At 51.2% G+C, this 19,732-nt stretch overlaps 1 protein-coding gene across 2 annotated transcripts; it reads left to right on the forward strand.

The window, feature by feature from the left end:
* Nucleotides 1–1,017: 1,017 nt before the first annotated feature.
* Nucleotides 1,018–13,930, forward strand: TCF15 (transcription factor 15). Of its 2 annotated transcripts, XR_010935199.1 has the most exons (3): nucleotides 1,018–1,605; nucleotides 6,269–10,042; nucleotides 11,744–13,930. XR_010935199.1 is itself a non-coding variant. In XM_067707733.1 (2 exons), exons 1-2 carry the CDS (start codon nucleotides 1,087–1,089, stop codon nucleotides 6,341–6,343), a joined length of 594 nt encoding a protein of 197 aa, XP_067563834.1. In that variant the 5' UTR covers nucleotides 1,068–1,086; the 3' UTR covers nucleotides 6,344–10,728. The 2 variants fall into 2 exon arrangements, 1 of the variants encoding a protein (XP_067563834.1); XM_067707733.1 differs by lacking the exon at nucleotides 11,744–13,930 and having other exon boundaries at nucleotides 1,068–1,605; nucleotides 6,269–10,728.
* The last annotated feature ends 5,802 nt before the right edge of the window (nucleotides 13,931–19,732 follow it).

Consider the following 19,732-nt stretch of genomic DNA (forward strand, 5'->3'; position numbering starts at 1 on the left):
TGGGATTGTGGGGAGTAAGGGAGAGAAACTTGTATTTTACTGGGGTGGAGACAGGACAGGGGTGATAGTGGGTCCCAAACAGGCTGGGACCACTGCCCTCACTCACCCTGAAGGCCAGAGCTCTCTTATCTGTAAATCAGAGGTTCTTCCCCACAACTTCAGCAGAGGAAAGTAAAGATCAGTAAAGCACTCAGCACTGTGTCTGGCACAACCATTTTGGTGGTAGGACCTCAACCAAAATGTCAACTCTGTGAAAGCAAAGAGTTTGTTTTGTTCACATTTCTATTCTCACCTAAAACCGTGCCTGGCATAGCAGGGACCCAATAAATATTTGTTGAATAAATGAATGAATGGAGTTACTGGCGTTTGCGTGTTTTGTTTTTGTTCTGCTTTTTTTTTTTTTTTAAGTTTGTCGTCAGGGATGTGACACCATCGAGTCCTTATTTGGAAAGTTTATAGTGTTTCTCCAACTGTTCTCCACTGACACCACCATCCTGTACATAATGAAAAATCCTGGGTCGGCTGAATCAGATTGGGGGGAATCCGGGAATTTATCAAGTCAAAAGCCCCCCCCTTCCCTAATTCTTACACGAAAGTTGCAGAACCACAGTATTAGAATTTGAGGGAGGAAAAACCCGAGTTGCTTTCTCTGCAATCTTCTTTTCGAATGAGGAAACTGAAGCCAGGAGGGGAGAAGGGACCTGCCCGCAGCCTCCCTGCGGTCTAGGCTGAAGATGAGTCCGGATCTGGGCACAGCCCACTCCACCCACCCAACCCACCCCGACCTCCGGCTTTTGCCCCGCTCGCCCGCGGGGATCCAGAGCTTTCAGGGCGGGCCACGAGCTCGCGGGCCGCTTTCAACCTGGGGAACTGGGGCGAAGGGCCCGTAGCCATTGGCCGGGGCGCAGCGGGCGCCTCCCCATTGGCCAGGGCGGAGTCCCCCGCCCCGGCCGGGGCGGCCTCGGGACTGGCCCCTCCCTCGGCTATAAGGCGGTGGCCAGCTGAGCCGTGGGAGCGCGCGGGAGCGCACGGCGGGGCGCGGCAGACGCTGGGACGCTGCGCACCAAGGGAAGCGGCCGGCCGCCCATGGCGTTCGCGCTGCTGCGCCCCGTCGGCGCGCACGTGCTGTACCCGGACGTGCGGCTACTGAGCGAGGACGAGGAGAACCGCAGCGAGAGCGACGCCTCCGACCAGTCGTTCGGCTGCTGCGAGGGCCTGGAGGCGGCACGGCGCGGTCCGGGCCCCGGGGGCGGGCGGCGGGCGTCCAGCAGCGCGGGCCCGGTGGTGGTGGTGCGACAGCGGCAGGCGGCCAACGCGCGGGAGCGGGACCGCACGCAGAGCGTGAACACGGCCTTCACGGCGCTGCGCACGCTCATCCCCACCGAGCCGGTGGACCGCAAGCTATCCAAGATCGAGACGCTGCGCTTGGCGTCCAGCTACATCGCGCACCTGGCCAACGTGCTGCTGCTGGGCGACGCGGCCGACGACGGGCAGCCGTGCTTCCGAGCGGCGGGCACCGCCAAGAGCGCGGTCCCAGCCGCCCCCGACGGCGGCCGCCAGCCGCGTTCCATCTGCACCTTCTGCCTCAGCAACCAGCGCAAGGGGGTGAGTGCGCGCGGCGCTCCAGTACTGCGGCCGCAGGGTCAGGGAACGGGCTTCTTACGGAGCAAAAGAGGGGCCGAGACCCCAATGAAGAGAGGGGAAAGAGACGTGGAGTCGTCGGGGGTGCAGCCCTCCAGGCCCAGAGTTTGGTGTGGAACAGAACCGCTCACAATGTTCCCCAAACAAGGGGTGCAGGGAAGCCCAGAGCTCGGGCGTGATATAGAGGATGGAGATTGCTCATCGAAGGACACCCCCTCCCACTAGGAGTGTGCTGGGAAGAGCGTGTGGGGAAATCATAACAAAGGCTGTCATTTATTGAGCTCTTCCTATGTACGGGCGCGCGTTCCTGGTTTTCTTTTTACCTTCACAAGAACCCCGTCAGGCAGGTAGTTCTGCCCGTTTTATCACTGGTGAGGACCTGGGGCTCAGAGGGGTGCCCATGTTACACAGCTCGAAAGCCAGAATGCAGGCTCTGGGTTTGCTGGTATGTGTTGCCCTGAGCTGCCCTTACCGTAAAATAATTGTCCCGCATCCTGAGACTGACCCAAGGGCAGGAGACTGAGAAGAAAAGGGGATGCACAGCCGCAGTCAAGAGCCTGAGGTACCCAGCTGATGAGCAGTAGGTGTGAAGCAGGGGGTCTTTTGAGGATACCCAGCCCCCAAAGAGATGGAGTGCTGGGGAAGGGCACTGTTGAGTCAGCCGGGCAGAGCTGGAGGTAAGCTCCTGTGGTCTCTCCTAAGTAAGGATGAGAACCAGGCTGGTAGGGGACGGACGGGGCTGAGTAGCAGCAGAGGTTGCTGGGGGGTGCTCCTGGTTGAAAGCTGGCCTTCCTGCACAGGCCCCAAGGAGCCTGCTTCATCCCCAGCCTTTCCCCTTTCTGGCCTGGGCTTTTCTTAGAATAAGGAGGCTTGTCTTGTGAGAGCTTTGGATTCTAGCAGCTAATATTTACAGCTGGGGAAACTGAGGCTGAGAGAGTCCCTGACTGGCCCCTGTGGCCTTTTGGAAAATGAAAGAGTATGGGAGCACAGGGAACTCTGTTCAGTATTCTGTAATAACCTAAATGGGAAAAAGATTTGAAAAAGAATAGATACATGTACAGGTATAACTGAATCATTTTGCTGTACACCGGAAACTAACACAACATTGTTAATCAACTATGCTCCAGTATAAAATAAAAATTAAAAAAAAAAAGTCATGGGGGATTGGAGTCACGCCTCTGGGTCCCCTAGTCTTTGGTTCTCACAACTTCCCCAGCTCCCCTCTTCACTCTGTTCTGGGGAAGCCTCTGTGTCGTGGCCTCAGACCACCCCCTTCTGGCCTCTCACCTGTCATTGCTGCCTCAGTTTCCCTAAGTCAGTCTTTTTCGGTTCCGATTTGAACTCTCTCCGGGGTCCCTGATCCTCCCAGCTGTGGACCCTGGTCTGTGGGCCCTCGGCAATACTCCCTGACTGCTTTTCACCTATTCACTCAGTTCAGCAAACCTTAACTACCCGACAGCTGTTTTTTGTCGACTCTGAAAACATTCCCAGAGAAGCAGGTTGTGGATGCCCATCCACCACTGTCAGGAACTCCAATTGCGGGGCCAGGGCAGGGCCTGGAGGTGAAAACAGAGATGTTGTGGTCTGATGGGGAGGGGGGCGCACAAAGGGACTGTCAGGGCCAGAGGAAGCCCCTGACCCAGTGGCTAAGTTCCTGACAGAGGCTTGGGGATGGAAGCAGGCAGGTTGAGGCAGTAGGGGAAGGTGTTCTAGGAGCAGGACACAGTGAGAGCTAGAGCCTAGAAAAGGAAAAGGGTAGACGTTGAAGGTGGCAACGCATAGAAGGGAGGTGAAGACTGGCCAGTGACAGCAGTGTCAGCAGTCTTGATGAGCACTGATCTCTCGTGCTAAGTGCTCTCCACGTGTTACCATTAAAACCCCCCAGCAGCTGGAGAAGGAGGTGCTCTGGTTATCCCCAACTGCTTAGAGATGCTGTCACTGGTTCAGAGACACCGCCCATGATGGAGTCAGGATTCGCACTCAGGCCTGCCCAACTGGGACGTGGGAAAGGTTCATGTGGGAGGGCCCTCGGGGAGAGGGTGTGTCCATCAGGTGCCTGCCCCCCACAGCAGGTAGACTGGGGGCTTCTCTGCTGGTCTCAGGCCTGTCCCACAGATCACAGGGCCTCGCCTGGGTCTGGCTGCTTCCCCGGGATCTGTCTACAGGACCTAGAACCCAGCCAAATTTGGCTGTGGAAGCCATGCTCTCAAGCACACAGGCTCCTCTGGGAATAAGCAAAAGGGGTGATCCTGGCTGGCTCTGGCCCGCAAAGACTTGAGGACTCGACTAGAAGAAAACTGGCTGTCTTGGGGAGCCTTCCTTCTCAGCTCTGGTGACCAGAGAGCTCCAAGGCCCCAGACCCTATCCCTTCACCCTGAGCCACCACCTTGTTCCCAGCTGGCTGGTCTGGGGTTGGGGTCACCATAGAAATAGCTCCCTGTAGCATCTTCCTGTTTAAGGAGGGGTTAGGTGTGGCCCTCTGTGGTAGAAATAGCAAGGGGAGGTGGAAAGGAGGGTCTTGTCTCTGCCCTGTTTTCCCTTTTGTCACCTGGGGGTGGGGGTCAGATAGGGTCGTCTTGTAAGGCCTTCCCCGCTTGGCGTAGCAGCTCAGGAGCAGAGGTGGCACAGAGGGCAGTGGGGCAAGGAGGTCCCATTACCAGATGATGCTGATGTTAATACTTGCGAACATTCATTGAACACTTACTATATTCCTGACACTGTGCTAAGGGCTTTACCTGCGTTAACGTGTGTAATCCTCACAGTAACTAACTTTACACATGGGGAAACCGAGGCTCAATGAGCTGAAGTCACTTGCCTGAGGTCTGACAGGTAATCCAAGGCAGAGCAGGGGTTGAAGCCCAGATCTGTTTCACTCTAGCCACCGCCTAACTACAGTGCTTCCCGAGCCCTTGGCGCTGAGGCACAAAGAGACAAAGAAGCTGGGGCCTAGTCAAGGCTTCTCCTAAATGCGTTTGGCAGTTACAAGCCTCCTTCACAGCTGCAGTTGCATTTCATTGCACCCTGGGGTGGCAAGTAGAATCGTTTTGTCCCCATTTCATAGATGAAGAAACTGAGGTTCAGGGAGCTGAACAGTCCCAGCATCCTCAGGGGACACAGGTCTCACAATGACTGCCAGACTTGGGGTGGAGGTGGCTCTCCCTTACCCTGAGGACTTAGAGTGAAAAGGTGGGAGGCCGGTTTTCTGTCCTCCAACCTCAACACTACACCCCCCACCCCCATCCGCCCTTCTCAGCCACTCTTGCCAGAGTTTGTCTGAGAAGCCCAAGCCCCAGGCTCTGCTGGGACTGTGGCCTCAGCCCTCAAAATAGCCCTGCCTGTGAATGAACACACTGTCCCTGGGCCCGGAGAGCCTCAAGGGAGGCTGGGCTCGCATCTGGATGGATCTGCCCCAACCTGGGCCCAGGAGTGGAGCGGGGCAGCGGGCAGAGCTCCGAGATGGTCAGCTGTTTCTCTAGACGGCTGAGAAAAATGCCGGCCCCATTATCTCCTAGTCAGGTTCGGGGGTGAGTATTTACAGTGGGATTGCAGACACCATTGTGTCTTAGAAACGGGACAGACTGTTGGACAACATGGATTTTTCTAGCCCAGCCCTTTTTACCAACTGGCTGGGTGCCTCTGAGCCAGCCATGCAACGCTGGAGGCTGCAACAGAGGGGGTACGCGAAGGCCTGTGATCTCGCTGGCTTACAGTGAGGATGAAACCCACATGTCAGACCTCAGGACAGTGGGTAGAGACTGCCCCTGCAGCGTGAGGGGCAGGTGGCTTCCAGGGCTGCCACCATTACCTTGTCTCCCAGTGGACACCCCTGATCCAAGCGGCGTTGGTTGGCAACTGCTCCACGCCAGTCCCTGGGCTGGAACTGGGACTACAGAGTGAAAGACTTTCCCCGACCACCCCCTTGAGCTCCCAGCCTGATGGGAGAACACAGGAGAGACCCCATCTTCCCCTTCTGGGCTTTATCCTGGCCCCAGAAAGGCAAGAAGTGCTAGGAATTGCAGGAATAGAGAAATCTTCCTAGGATAGGACCAGAGAGCATATTCCTGGCAGAGGGAACACCCTGAATGAAGGCAGGGAGGCCGGAATTCCAGAATCTACTTTTGAGGTTGACGAGCAGGCCACTGGGTATACAGCCAGGCAGTGGGAGAACCACTGTGGGGTGTGTTCTTCCCTTGAGTGTAAAATACTATGATTTAAACTATACTGGATTTTTTTTTAAAGCAACAAATCACACGAGGAAGAAATGAAAAAAGTAAAAAAGTATATAGAGTTAAAAAAAAAAAGGCTTCCTCCCATCCTGTCTCCTCATCACATTCGTCTCCTCTGAGGAAACCCGTTAGTGATTTCCCGTGTGCCCTTCTCTCTGGACATCTCAGCACACAGGAACATGCACTCAGTCCTTGCTTTCGTCCTTAAACGATATTAGTCCATAAAGAGTCATCCCCTGTTAGTCCATATAGAGTTTCTTCTGCCTTCTGCAAGAACTTGATTGTGCAGCTAACTGATTTTTTTTTTTTATCAAGTCCCCTATTGCTGGACACAGAGGTTAGTTTCAGTGTTCATGATGACCCAACTGAACCCCCTAATACCTCTTTCTCTCTTCCTGCAGGGTAGCCGTCGCGACCTGGGGGGCAGCTGCTTGAAGGTGAGGGGGGTGGCCTCAGTTCGAGTGCCTCGGAGATGAGCCTGGACCCATATGTCATTTGTTCCAAGCAGGACCCTGAGAAGGAGGCCAGAGGCCAACCACTGGGCGAACAGGGGAAGACCCCAGGAGCTGAACCCAGGTCCCTTCTTTGTGTAGGGACCAGAGGACAATGGCCTGGGCCCATGACCCTATGAGCAGGCCCCCTGGGACATCTCCACCCCACCCTGGAGAGCCGTGAGGACCCATGCAGCCGGCCCGAGCCCTGGCTGGTCAGAGACAAGGCAGAACTTTTGGAAAAACAAAGACTGTTGTTGACAGAGGATGTGTGTGTGTCTGTGCATGAGTGTGGGTGTGTGTATGAGAGAGAGAGAATTGATGGGTTTAAAATAAAAGGTATTTTTAAGTAAAAAATGTTCCCAGCTGAAGAAGGGAGGGGCCTGGGGACATCAGAGGTCAGAGGTGGCCCCTCTCCTGGACCTTGGAAGAGACACAGGTGTCACAGGTGCCACCCTGTGCCCTGGAGGGGGTGGAGCTGGGGGAAGGCAGGGGACCCCCCTCTCTAGAAGTTGAGATAACCAATCTTTCCTCACTGTCTTCCTGAACAACTGTTGGGTGTCTGGTGTGGTTGGTAAAAAAAAAGAAAAATCTTAATTTTATTTATTTTTGAATAAGGAATATATATTCATCCACATGGTTCAAAATTCAAAAGGTACAAGAGGGTATGTGGTGAAAAGTCTCCCTCCCTCTTGTCCTCCGGCCACAGTTCTCCCGCCGCAGGCAGGCTCAGCCACTAGTTTTTTTGTGACATCCCTATTCCTTGTGAATAACCAAGCAAATACAGAAATATACATACATGTTTTCTTCCACTCTTTACACAAACAGTAGCATAGTGTACCCACTTTCTGCTCCGTGCATTTTTTTTTTCCTTAATCTAGCTTGGGTGTTATCCCAAGTCAGTACATAAAGGTAAAGGGTATCTTCATTCCTTCAGTAGCTGTTTATTCCATTTTGTGAACATACCATACTTTAACCCATCCCTTATCCACGTCTTTACAAACAGGGCCAGGTAGGCACGTGGTTTTTCACATGTGCAAATGCGTGTGTGCTGACGGGATACTTTTGCCCATGTTGGAGCTGAGAAGATTTAAAGAAACAATGACAGGGCTTCCCTGGTGGCACAGTGGTTAAGAATCCGCCTCCCAATGCAGGGGACACGGGTTCAAGCCCTGGTCCAGGAAGATCCCACATGCTGCAGAGCAACTAAGCCCATGCACCACAAGTACTGAGCCTGCGCTCTAGAGCCCGAGAGCCACAACTACTGAAGCCTGTGCGCCCAGAGCCGGTGCTCCACAACAAGAGAAGCCACTGCAATGAGAAGCCCGCGCACCGCAACAAAGAGTAGCCCCTGCTCGCCCGCAGCTAGCGCAGCAATGAAGACCCAACGCAGCCAAAAATAAATAAATAAAAAAAATTTAAAGAAACAATGACATCCAAAGGCACGTGGCTGGCACATGGCAGGGTGACAATGTGAGGTCTGTCCACCTATAAAGCCCAAAGTGAGCTCCTTCCCTTGCCCTGGAGATGCCCCAGATTGGGTGCCAGCTCCTGTGACCCTGATTATTCTCCCAGAAGCCCTGGGAGGTGGGGGCCGGTGTTTCCCCATCTCACAGATCTGTCCCTGTGGGGCCAGGATTGGGGAAGCTGTAGAGGCTGGAGGCAGGGGAGACAGGGAGAGGGGCCAGGAGAGGCGGCAGAGCCAGGCAGCTACCCTTTCCTCCAGGTTCGTTCATATGCCTATTTTTTAATCTATTTTTTTAACAGACACTTACTTAGTGTTTACCAGCTGAAGCCTGGCTGTACATTCCATGCCTGTATCCACTCTGCTCTGTCATCCCCTGTATTTGACTCTCGGACAGAGCCTGAAGTGGGGCTGCCCATTTTGCAGATCAACAAACAATCCCCCTTCGGGAGCTAATTAGGAAAGCACAGTGTACCCCCTGCACCTACCCAGCTCCAGGGCCAGGCAGCCCCTGGCAAAGCCACGGGAAAAGGACTGTGACCTTGTCAATGGCAGGAAACCTGGAAGTGGGGACAGAGCAGACACTTGGGTGCCCTGGGCTGGAGGCCCACTTCTGCCACCAGATTAGCTGGATGACCCCGGAGAAGTTGCTTGACCCCTCTGGCCCTCCCTGGCCTAATCCCTAATCAGCAAGAACAGTTGGGACAGAAAAATAATTATTTGTTTTGCCTTAAGTCGTTTTTAATAGACTATGTACTGGGTAAATAATGTAAGTTGTATCCAATAGTATGCAGTGAAAAGTATGTACCTCCCTCAGGCTCCTCCCCAAAGGCACTTCTGCTGTTTCCTGTGTGTCCTTCCAGAAATGCTCTATACTGATTACTGGTTCTGAAAAAGTATTTATAGATTTCTCTGCTTATGTTTTCATTGTAAAAAAAACCTGAAATACTGCAAGACCCTAGAAATATCACCCATCCCAAAGACAACTACAGTTAACATTGTAGTAATCCTGAAGAGTTTTTGTAAAACACATACACTTAATCATTTGCAGCATACTGAGTTAACACTTTTTATCAAAGTATAATATACCTGCAGGACAGTGCACATGCCATTAAGTTACTTTCACAGACTGAGCACACCTGCGCACCCAGCGTGCAGATGAAGAAATGCAATTAGCAGCAACCCAGGAGCCCCTCTTGCACACCTACTCATACTAGGTTCCTTCAGCTGTATTCCCCTTGAAATAGACAACACACAGTATTCACAGTTCAGAAGACACAAAAGAATAAACTGACAATGAGTTTCCTTCCAGCCACTCAATTCCAGTTCTCAGAGGCAATTCTGGTAACCAGAGTCTCAGAGTTCCTTCAGAGACAGTGTTTGCAGATACAGGCAAATCACATATATCTTGTTTTTGCACGAGAGGTAGCATTTTACACACTGTTCTGCACTTGGATTCTTTTTTTTCCTTAACAACACACCTTCAGTGTTTAAAGAGCTGCTTCATGCTTTTTCGCAGCTGCGTAGTGCTCCGTTCTGCACGTTTTGCTGCTTGCTGTCTTCCTGGGGCCTCATTCCTGGGTAATGGACAGTTAATGTCTCGGGGCCCATGTGAGCTACAAGGCCAGCCCAACACACGTGACTTGGGAGAGGCACAGCTGTGGACCAGTACCTCTGGGGGCCATTTGCCTAACATCACTGTCCCCAACACACAAGCTTTCCACCTTCAGGATGGGCCAACCCAGCCAGGCTTCTCCAGGCTGCCTGAGCGAGGGCCGACTCGGGGCCAGAGGATTTAAAGGAGCTCAGGGAGAAGAAACCCAGGGCTGAGGCAGTGGAATGAGCAACTTCAACCAGGCCACCTTGGACCCTGAACAGGAGGCCTAAATATCAGGTTGCACCCTCCACCCAAACCTTATTAGACACAAGGAGCATCAACACAAGAAGTATCTCAGAGTCCATCATTTCACAATGAGAAGCTGAGCCAGTACAGACGAAGCAACCTGCCCGAGGTCCCCCAGTGAGTCCCTGACTCTGCTGGGCCACCGGGAACCCAGGTCTTCCTGCCTACCACTCAGGACTCTCTTCTCTAATTCCACAGTTGCAAGTGGAAGGACTCAGAAGTCGCCCATGGCAATGGAGAAACTGAAGCCCGGAGAGGGACAGCGATGAGCCAGATTTGCACAACATTTGGAGCTGAGCTGGGCTGAGAATGCAAAGTACCTCCCTGCAGCCCAGGGCTCCTCCACCACATTAAGTTCCTCTCATTGGCCCAGGCCGCTTCCATTTTATGAGGCTCCTATTAGATTAAAAAAATAAAAACCCCACAGAATAGAATTCCAAAACCTCTAACATATTTAGCAAGTTAACTCTTAAGCAACCATATACAATCACAAGTATGATGCATTATCGTGAGAACATTAGAGGATTTACAAAAACATCAGTCCGGGTTTCCCTGGTGGCGCGGTGGTTGAGAGTCTGCCTGCCGATGCAGGGGACACGGGTTCGTGCCCCGGTCCGGGAAGATCCCACATGCCGCGGAGCAGCTGGGCCCGTGAGCCATGGCCGCTGAACCTGCGCGTCCCGAGCCTGTGCTCCGCAACAGGAGAGGCCACAACAGTGAGAGGCCTGCGTACCGCAAAAAAAAAAAAAAAAAAAAAAAACATCAGTCCACGGGACACATATGTACGGTTGAACATCTTTGTTCAACCCTGTCTGCATCTCCTGCTATTGTGTATTTTACTTCATCTGGACTTGATATGAAAAGCCTAGACCTGGACAGCAAAATGCAACATGCCCCCGGGCTGGATCCTGTCCTGCAGTGGGGTGATGCTATAGAGGACATGACTGGACAGTTGACAAAATTGGATTAAGAACAACAGATTAAAGTATTATATCAATGTTACATTCACTGAATTTACTAACAGTATGGTTATGTAAGAGGATATCCTTGTGCTTCAGAAACATACCCTGAAGTATTAAGGGGTAGAGGGACATGATGTAGATGACATACTCAAATGGTTCAGAAAAAGATAATCTGTGTGAGCGAGAGAAGGATAAAGCAAATGTCCCAAACTGTTAAAACTTGGTGAGTCCAGGTAAAGGGTATATGTGAGTTCTCTGTACTACTTTTTGTCACTTATCTGCATGTTTGTAGGTGATTGCAGAGTGAATAGTTAGAACAAAGTCAAGATCTTGGCCCTAAGATGTGAGGCCTGCCAAATGGTCTCCTGGCCCCCTCTGACCTGCCCTGTTTCAGCTGCCCCAACAGAGGATGGAGAACACCCCCAGTGGACCCAGGCATCCCTTCCCATGACTCTCAGGCCCCTGTGCCCTTCAGAAGGCTAAGGTGGTCCCAGCCCCAGAGCCTCCTGCCACCATGATTTATGTCCCTGTGAGCCTCAGCAGCTGTGAGCACGGGTCCCGCCAGGCGGCCTGCTGGGGGGGCCAGCATTTGCCTCTCAGCGTGTCTAATCCAGACCAGACTTGTAGACCCCATGGGCCTGGGATCAGGCTCCCAGGGGGCCGGGGTCAGAGGGTAGGCCAGCAGGGCCTGGAAACTGGGGAGGTGCTGAGGGTGAACTGGCTGGAAGGCAGGAGACCTGGCCTGGTCTAGCTTGGTCACTGCTCCTGTGTGACAAAGGGTGGGTGTCTGCCTCTCTCTGGGCCTTGGTTTTCCTCATTTTAGCACAGCCTGCACACAGTAGACCAGAAGGGCTTTGTAAACTGGGACAGACTGGCCTCATGGGAGGGAAGACTGGTAGAATTCAGGAGTTGGTGTTTTCTGATGCCCAGATCCTCTAGGCTTGGAAAAGTGCCTGACTTTTTTGAGGGCCTACAAGGTGTCAGGCCTTGGTCTGCACACTTTACATAAGTTAATTAGTGTAGCCTACTCAACAAGTTATTGCTCCATTTTATAGATAAGGAAACTGAGGCACAGAGAACATGCCCACGTTCACCTGGCCCCTGGTAAGCAAGTGGATTTGAACCAGGTGTTCTGGCTGCAGAGCCCCACTGAGTTTTCAACCACTGGCCAACACCCCTCACCAGGTATGTACCCAGTCCTGTAAGGGCCTGACTGAACCTGGGCTTCCAGAACAAGACAGAAAAGTCATTCCCCCAGCCTGGGTCTTCACCGCTGCTCAGGGCCCAGCCTGCACTGGGGGAATCAGAGTCTGGGTTTGGGTCCAGGAACCTGCATCTCCCACGGGCTTGCAGCTTTGCCAACACTCCCAGAACTGGAGAGGCTCAAACACAGGGTTTTGGAGGGTTTAAATGGAAGGGCCTGGCGTTCATCTCCTTAGAACCCCTCAGGTTACCAATGGAGACACTGAGGCCCAGAGTAGGCAAGGTGCATCCCCAATATCACATAGCAAGTCAGAGATGGGCCGGAACCAGTCACCGTTTTCACTGTTTGGTGACACCACACCCCCTCGTCCCCACGCCGAGCAGCAATAAGCACGAGAGTCAGAGGCACCGCTCTGGGTGACTCACAAGAATGGCCTCGCTTAATCTTGCAACAACCCGTGTAAGTTGGTACTGTTGTCATCACCATTTCATAGACTAGAAAATAAGGCCCAAGGTCACCCAGCTCAGCAATGGCATAGAGGTGATTCAAACCCAGAGGGTCTGGCTCCAGATCCCAAGGCCTGAGCCACAGCAAGGAGGTAAACCTCAGCAGGAGGCACAGGATAGAGTTTAACATCATAGACCTACTTAAGGTGGCTGGCTCAGCCTGTCAGGCAGTCAGTCAACAAACGTGTATTGAACTGCTCTGTGGACCACGCAAGGCTCTAGGGATGGCCAGAGAATAAGACAGATGTCGTGCCTGCTCTCACGCAGGCTGAGGTCTATCAGAACAACAGGCTCTGAGCAAATAGTAAAAGTATGACGGGTGCTTCCAAGGTACGTGGGGATGTGTGAGTGGGAGAGAGTAGAGGAAACGTAAGGATGATGGCTCTGAGGCAAGAAAAGGTTTTGCCGAGTGTGAAAGGTTCTGCAAAGTTGTCCAGGCCACCCCTGCATGAGACGAGTGATGGGGCACCTGGGAGTCCCTGGAGTTCCCCTGAACGTAACCTGATAATCCCTGACACGTCTCCTCTGAGCGCCCAGAGCTGCTCTGAGAAGAAGTCAAAGCACGGCGAGCCTCTGCGGACAGAGGAGAAAATAATGGTGAAGGCTCCCAGAGCACCGCATCTGTGCCAGGCATGGTGTGAGCCCCGTAACTCACCTACTCCTCCCAAGCCCATGAGGCAGGGGCTGTTAGCATCCTCATGGCTCCCCAAGGGCACACAGCCACTGGATGACAGGTCAGGATTTGGACCCAGGCATGCGGAGTCGAAAGCCGCCCCCTTAACCTCCCTCCTCCGTTGCCCATGTGCTCAGTGTTGAGGTTCCGAGGCAGGAGGCAACTCTCCCCAGGCCACTGAGCCGGGTCAGAACCCCTGCTCACGACACCTCTGGCTGCCACCACGCGGCAGCATCCCAGGGCCTCCCGCAGTGCCAGCAAACAGTGGGTGCTCAGCAGGTACGTGCTGAAGGGCCAAGAGGCTGGGCTTCCAGAACAAGACAGAAAAGGTCATCCCACCAGCCTGTGTCTTCACCCCAGCCCGCGCAGGGGGATTCAGCGTCTGGGTTTGGGTCCATGAACCTGCATCACATCATGCGGTCTCGTATCCACCCTGCAAGGCGGGCTTTACCCATTTCATAGATGGGGCTCAAAAAGGAGCAGTGGCTGGCCTGAGGTCACACAGCTATGAGTGCAGTTAGACCTCGAACCCGGCTCTGCGATTCATCCCATCTGTAGAAACCCACGCCTGGAAGCTCAGAAGATACTGGCAACGGGCCTTTAGCCATAAAGGAGAGAGGGACGGGCTTAGAGCTTAGGGAAGAGAGAAGGCGCTGACCAGCTGGGAACGCCGTGGGAACGTCTCTTACCCCCAACCCCACCCCATCCCAGCGCGTCCCCCCAGGCAGCAGCCAGGGCAGGGCGAGGAAGGGGTCAGGGAGGCGGGCCTCGGATTCCCAAGGAGCACACCCGCTCCTGTCCCCTGTGGGGTGGTTAAGAAGTCACCCGGATCTGGGCCTGTGTGCAGCTCGCCCGACCCTCACTCTTCTCCTCGACGCTGCCTCCCCCTCCTGCCCACCCCTCCCCCATCTTCCCCCGCCTCCCCCTCTCCTCTCGGCCCAGGCCCACCACCTCCCCCGCCCCTGGCTCTCAGAAAGCCCTGGAAAGGCTGCTTTCTTTGAGACAGGAAGGTGTCCTCAAGTCTCAGGAAGGAAAAACAGTCAAGCTGAACCCACCAAGACCGTCTCCAAGGGGCCGGGGCTGGCATGGGGCCAGGACTGACATCACCTGGGAACTGCCACGGCCACAGCTGCAACACGCCTCCTGGGGGGACGAGCTTTTGCTATTTAAAAAAATAATAATAATAATTAAAAAAACCGTTTCCAGTCTGGTGTTTTTAAATGTGCTTTTTATAGTGGGCCCTGGGGCGTGGGTGTTCTGGTGTCCCCCCCCCACTCCCCTTTTTCCTCACGTCCTGATTTTCACACCACACAATGCAGCCTTTGACCAATTCCAGCTCATTCCCGGGGATTCTGGGTGGGACCTCCTTCCAGTCTCTGATTCCCTCAGATTATCTTTTATCTATCTAGATACATTTAATTTTAACTTTTAAAAAATATATCAATAATATTTGCCCATGGTACCAAATTCAAAAGTTACCTAAGAGCATCGGGTGAAAGTGAGCCTCTCCCCCGGCCTCCATCACCTCCTGTCTGTCCGCTGAGGCAATCCCTCTTTTATTTTATTCAACAAAATCTCCTCTAGTGCTTACTAGTGCCACTCTTCTAAGCAATTATCTAATATTAATTCGTTTAATCTTCATAAAAATCATGTGAGGTAGGGTTTCCATTGGCTATATTCTTGTGAATATTGCCAAAGATATTCTATGCACAGAGAAGCATATCTAGATCTGTAATCTTACCCGCTAACTCCCTTTTTAAAAATAGAAGCTTATTATACACCCTGGTCTGCACTTTGCTTCACTTACTTGAAAATGTGTATTGGAATCATTCCATATTGGTGCATAAAGAGATTCCTCATTCATCTTTACAGCTGCATGGTATTCCCTTCTATGGAAGGATTACCATAATATAATTAATATGTCCATTCTTGGGTGGACATTAAGGATGTTTCCAATGTTTTCTCTTGTGAATAATGCTGCAATGAATTGCCAAAGTGATCTTTCCAAAGCATGACTTGGACCTCATCAGTCCAATGTTCAAAAATTCTCCACCTTTCTCTTGTATGCAGAAGGGCTCCTTGAATGTAGGGGTTATCAAGAACCCCTCTGAGATGCTGATGAAAGCAATGAACCTGCTCTCTAAAAACAGCTCATGGACAACTGAGCTTCATATGAAGTTCAGAGACCCCTGGAAACCCCAACATGGTCACAATAATGCCAAGACACCTCCCGCTGGCTGTGTGATGTGCCCATGGCTTTGAACTGGGCACTCTCCACTGCCAGCTTCACTGCTTCTAAGTTACAGGGCTGTGGGAAAATTGCTTAGTCTCACCAAGTCTTGGTTTTCTCATCTCTAAAATGGGGATAATTATAGTGGCTTCCCCCTAGGATTGTGAAAAATAAATTAGATCCAGACTCTGAAGTATTTAGCTTGGCGCATAGCAAGTCCTTAACCCAGGTTAGCTATTGTTTCTGAAAGACGCATTCCAAACTTATTCATTAATTCAACAAATATTTATTGAGAACATATTATGAGCAGAGAACTCGGGGGTTCAGGGAGGTGAGGAGAGGGAGAGACGTGTAAAAAATCAAACCAAACCAAGTAGCCATGTGTGACAGCGTGCTCCGGGCTCTGATGGTAGAAGAGGCAGGGGGCTGAGGGAACACAGAAGAGGAGGCAGCTAAGGCACCTTGGGGTGGGGATGGTCAGGAAAGACTCTGCAGAGAGTTTTTGACTAGAACGGAAGCTACAGGAGGGCATAGACTTTGCCTGTGTTTCCCACTGCTACCTCACCTGGCACGTAGTAGGTGCTCACTAAATGGTTTTGGGTAAATTCACTGATAAAGGGCACTCTTCCACAGAAGGAGGACACAGGCAAAGGAATAGACTGAATTTCTGTACAATTCGGTCATATCCCTCCTTGCCAGCCCCTTGCCCACCACTTCTCTAGCCCCCTCCTCTCTCCAGCCGCACTGACGGTGCCATTCCGGGCACTGTCCCACTGCCTGAGCTGCTCCCCTCACTGGAAAGATCGCTTCTTATTTATGCATCAAAATCCTCTTCATTTATCAAAACCCTGCTCAATCCCACCTCCACAAGAAAGGATTCCCGGACAAGTCTTCATCACCCCAACCACTCTCCCTTTCCAACTTTCCCATGACACTGTGTTTCTGCCTGGAATTGGCCAGGTCTCTTTCGGTTGTAAGTGACAGAAATCCAGCTCAAAGTAGCTAATGGAGGGCTTCCCTGGTGGCGCAGTGGTTGAGAATCCGCCTGCCAATGCAGGGGACACGGGTTCGAGCCCTGGTCTGGGAAGATCCCACATGCCATGGAGCAACTAAGCCCGTGAGCCACAACTACTGAGCCTGCGCGTCTGGAGCCTGTGCTCCGCAATGGGAGAGGTCGTGACAGTGAGAGGCCCACGCACTGCGATGAAGAGCGGCCGCCGCTCTCCGCAACTGGAGAAAGCCCTCGCACAGAAACGAAGACCCAACACAGCCAAAAATAAATAAATAAATTTATTTTTTTAAAAAAAGTAGCTAATGGAAAAAAAAAAAGTGAGTTATTGGTTTCCAGAACTGAGCTCAGGGCACTGATTTCATGGCTGAATCCAAGTGATGTTATGATATAATTAGAACTTTCTCCATCTCTCATGCCTGTTTTCCTGGATGTCAGATTCATTCTCTTCATTCTCAGAGAGTCTCTCCTCTTTTGGTGGCAAAGATGCTGCCAGCAACTCTAGATCATGACTCATCCTTTTAGAAACCCCTTTGGAGCGGCCCCTTCCCCTAGTAGTTCCAGCAAAAGTCCAAGAAAAGACCCCCACTGGCCTACCTTGGGTCACATGCCCAACCTTGTGCCAATGCCTATGACTAGAGGCACAAAGCCAGGCCTAGTTCTGTGCTCATCTCTGAAGTGGGTGTGGGGTTTGCCTGGCCTGAGCTACAAGAACAGAGAGTGGGGGAGGGGTGGTTTTACAAAAGAAATGGCCACTCAGCGGGCAAAAGCCCCAGATGTCACTAGTTATAGATGTAACAGCTATGCCTCTGTTGGAGCACTGGCCACACTGCCACCAGGAACTTGAGGTATTTTTGTAGGATGTGTCTCCCCCGAATCTGTGAGCTCCGTGGGGGCAAGGTCCCAGCCCAGCGTCTAGCACATGGACTCAACTTGATGGACACCAGCATGCTTCCCCCCTCTCCTTCATGACCCGGGCCCTCTTTGCACTCACTCTGTGTTTTGGCCAGCTTTGGGAAGACCCCGACCCTAGCCAGTGCAGTGGCCAGGCCCGTGGAAGTGCACGTGATCCCTGACTTCTGCCCTATCCCTCTGGCACAGAATGTCCCCACCACAAGGGGATCGAGAGGCCCAGTTCTCAGTCCATGTCATCTATGTGACCTTGAAAGAGTCCCTTCCCCTCGCTAAGCCTCAGTGGTCCTTTCTGTTCAATAGGGTTTGGGAAAGGCATTTGACCTGAGAGGCATTTCCTCCTTTTCAGCCCATCAAGTCCCTCTTTACAATTTTTTCCACGTCAGGGTACCACCTGTGCTGCCAGTTATATAATTTTTTTTCTTTAAATGAACTGTCTTTTAAAAACATAGATATATTCCTTTCAAAAGGGAACTTTAGATCCCTCCATAAATGGAAAACCAGTATCTTGTGCCATAAATAGAAGGTAACCATAAAAATAAGTACAATGAAAACAAAACAATGTCATTAAATTTTTGCCAGATCCGGCTGCCTGCCGAAGGCTCAGAGGTGGAGGCCTGCTCTCCGTTAAAAAGGGAAGTAAGTGTTAAGAGAGGTGTTAAAAACACACCAGCATTCAACAGAGACTTTCTCCTCAATAACAAGTTGAAAGAAAGTGGGAAAGGGAGGAAAATTCCACTCTGGGCTCAGTTGTTCTTAAGCTGAGAGTGGCTCCACCTGGCAGCAGCTCAGGTGGGACCTGTCCCAGTCTTAGGAAGCTGTCCCTCCCACGGAGGGGCCGCGCCTCCCCTGCACACAGGCCAGGTTGGGAGGGGTCAGAGCCCAGCCTGGCTAGAGCTCAAGTTTGGAGCTCTGGTTCATGTTTCATGGACAGAGGAGTCTCTGCCTGCTCAGTCCCAGCTCCTCTCACCAAGCATGGCCTGGGGTTAATGATGTAGTTTTCATTTGCATAAATTTGCATGAAGAAACTCTGGGAAGATTAGAAACTAATAAAGGTAGGAACCAGGCAGATGGGAAACAGAGTGGGAATGAGACTCTTCACAGGATCCCTTTTTTATACTTTTTGAACTATATGAATATATTAATGACTCAAATTTTAAATAATAAAAACAAACATTTATTAGCACCTGTTATGTAAGCAGACTTTGTGTTAGTCACTGAGTTCATTCATACATTCACTCATTCACTCTTTTATCACTGTGCTTCTGCCACTGGCCTCTTTACTGTTCCTCAGATACACCGAACTCTTTTCTACCCCAGGGCATTTGCACATCCTGTCCACGCTGCTTGGGATGGCTAGCCTCTTCTCATTCTTCAGGCTGCATCTTAAACATCATCTTCTCAGGAAGTCCTTGCTAAACTGCATTATTTAAAGCAGAGATTAGCAAACAATGGCCTATATTCCAAATGTGGCCCACCACTTGTTTTTATAAATAAAGTTTTATTGGAACACAGCCATGCACATTCATTTACATATTGTCTATGGTTGCTTTCCCATTATAATTCACACTTAAGAATTGTGACAGAGACTGGATGTCCCTCAAAGCCTAAAATATTTACTATTTGGTTGCTTAACAGAAAAAGTTTGCTGACCCCTGATCTAAAGCAACATTTCCCTCTTCCCAAGTTCTTTTTTTTTCCTTTTTCTTTTTTTTGATTGAAGTATAGTTGATGTCCAATGTTGTGTTAGTTTCTGCTGTACAGCAAAAAATTCAATTATACATTATATATATACATTCTTTTTCATATTCTTTTCCATTATGGTTTATCACAGGATATTGAATATAGTTCCCTGTGCTATACAGTAGGACCTTGTTGTCCCCAGTTCATCTTGATTGATCACTACATTTATTTATTTCATGGCGCTTACAACAGTTTATAATTATCCCGGTTGTTTTGTGTGTGTGTGTGTGTGTATAATTATTTGTTGTCTCAAAGAAAACTTAAGAGACAAAAGCAGTTAGAAAGCAAGCAAAAATTTACCTGAAAAGAAGTTTTACAAGAGGGTCCAGGTTTTAGAATGATAAATCAGCAAATAAAAGATACAACAGGGCTTCCCTGGTGGTGCAGTGGTTGGGAGTCCGTCTGCCATGTGGGAGACGCGGGTTTGTGCCCCGGTCCGGGAGGATCCCACACGCTGCGGAGCCGCTGGGCCTGTGAGCCATGGCCGCTGAGCCTGTGCATCCGGAGCCTGTGCTCCGCAACGGAAGAGGCCACAGCAGTGAGAGGCCCGTGTACCGCAAAAAAAAAAAAAAAAAAAAAAAGATACAACAGATATTTCAAGGGAAAAAAAATTACCAAGGATTAGTTTGCCCAAGGTAGAAAAAACAATGTTCTCACCTGATTATTATACCTGCAAAGGTAATCACATATTTTTGGACATAGTTTTGCAGAAGAAATAAAGTTGTTTTTGTTAGGGAGTCAGTTAATTCACAGGAAATCCTCAAGGC

Source organism: Pseudorca crassidens, chromosome 15 (genome assembly GCF_039906515.1).
Source record: "Pseudorca crassidens isolate mPseCra1 chromosome 15, mPseCra1.hap1, whole genome shotgun sequence".
In the NCBI taxonomy this organism is placed as follows: Eukaryota; Metazoa; Chordata; class Mammalia; order Artiodactyla; family Delphinidae; genus Pseudorca; species Pseudorca crassidens.

Coding starts and splice junctions, on each gene's coding strand:
- TCF15 (XM_067707733.1), top strand. CDS start 1,087: ATGGCGTTCGCGCTGCTGCGCCCCGTCGGCGCGCACGTGCTGTACCCG. Junction 1,606..6,268: donor TCAGCAACCAGCGCAAGGGG/GTGAGTGCGCGC, acceptor CTCTTCCTGCAG/GGTAGCCGTCGCGACCTGGG.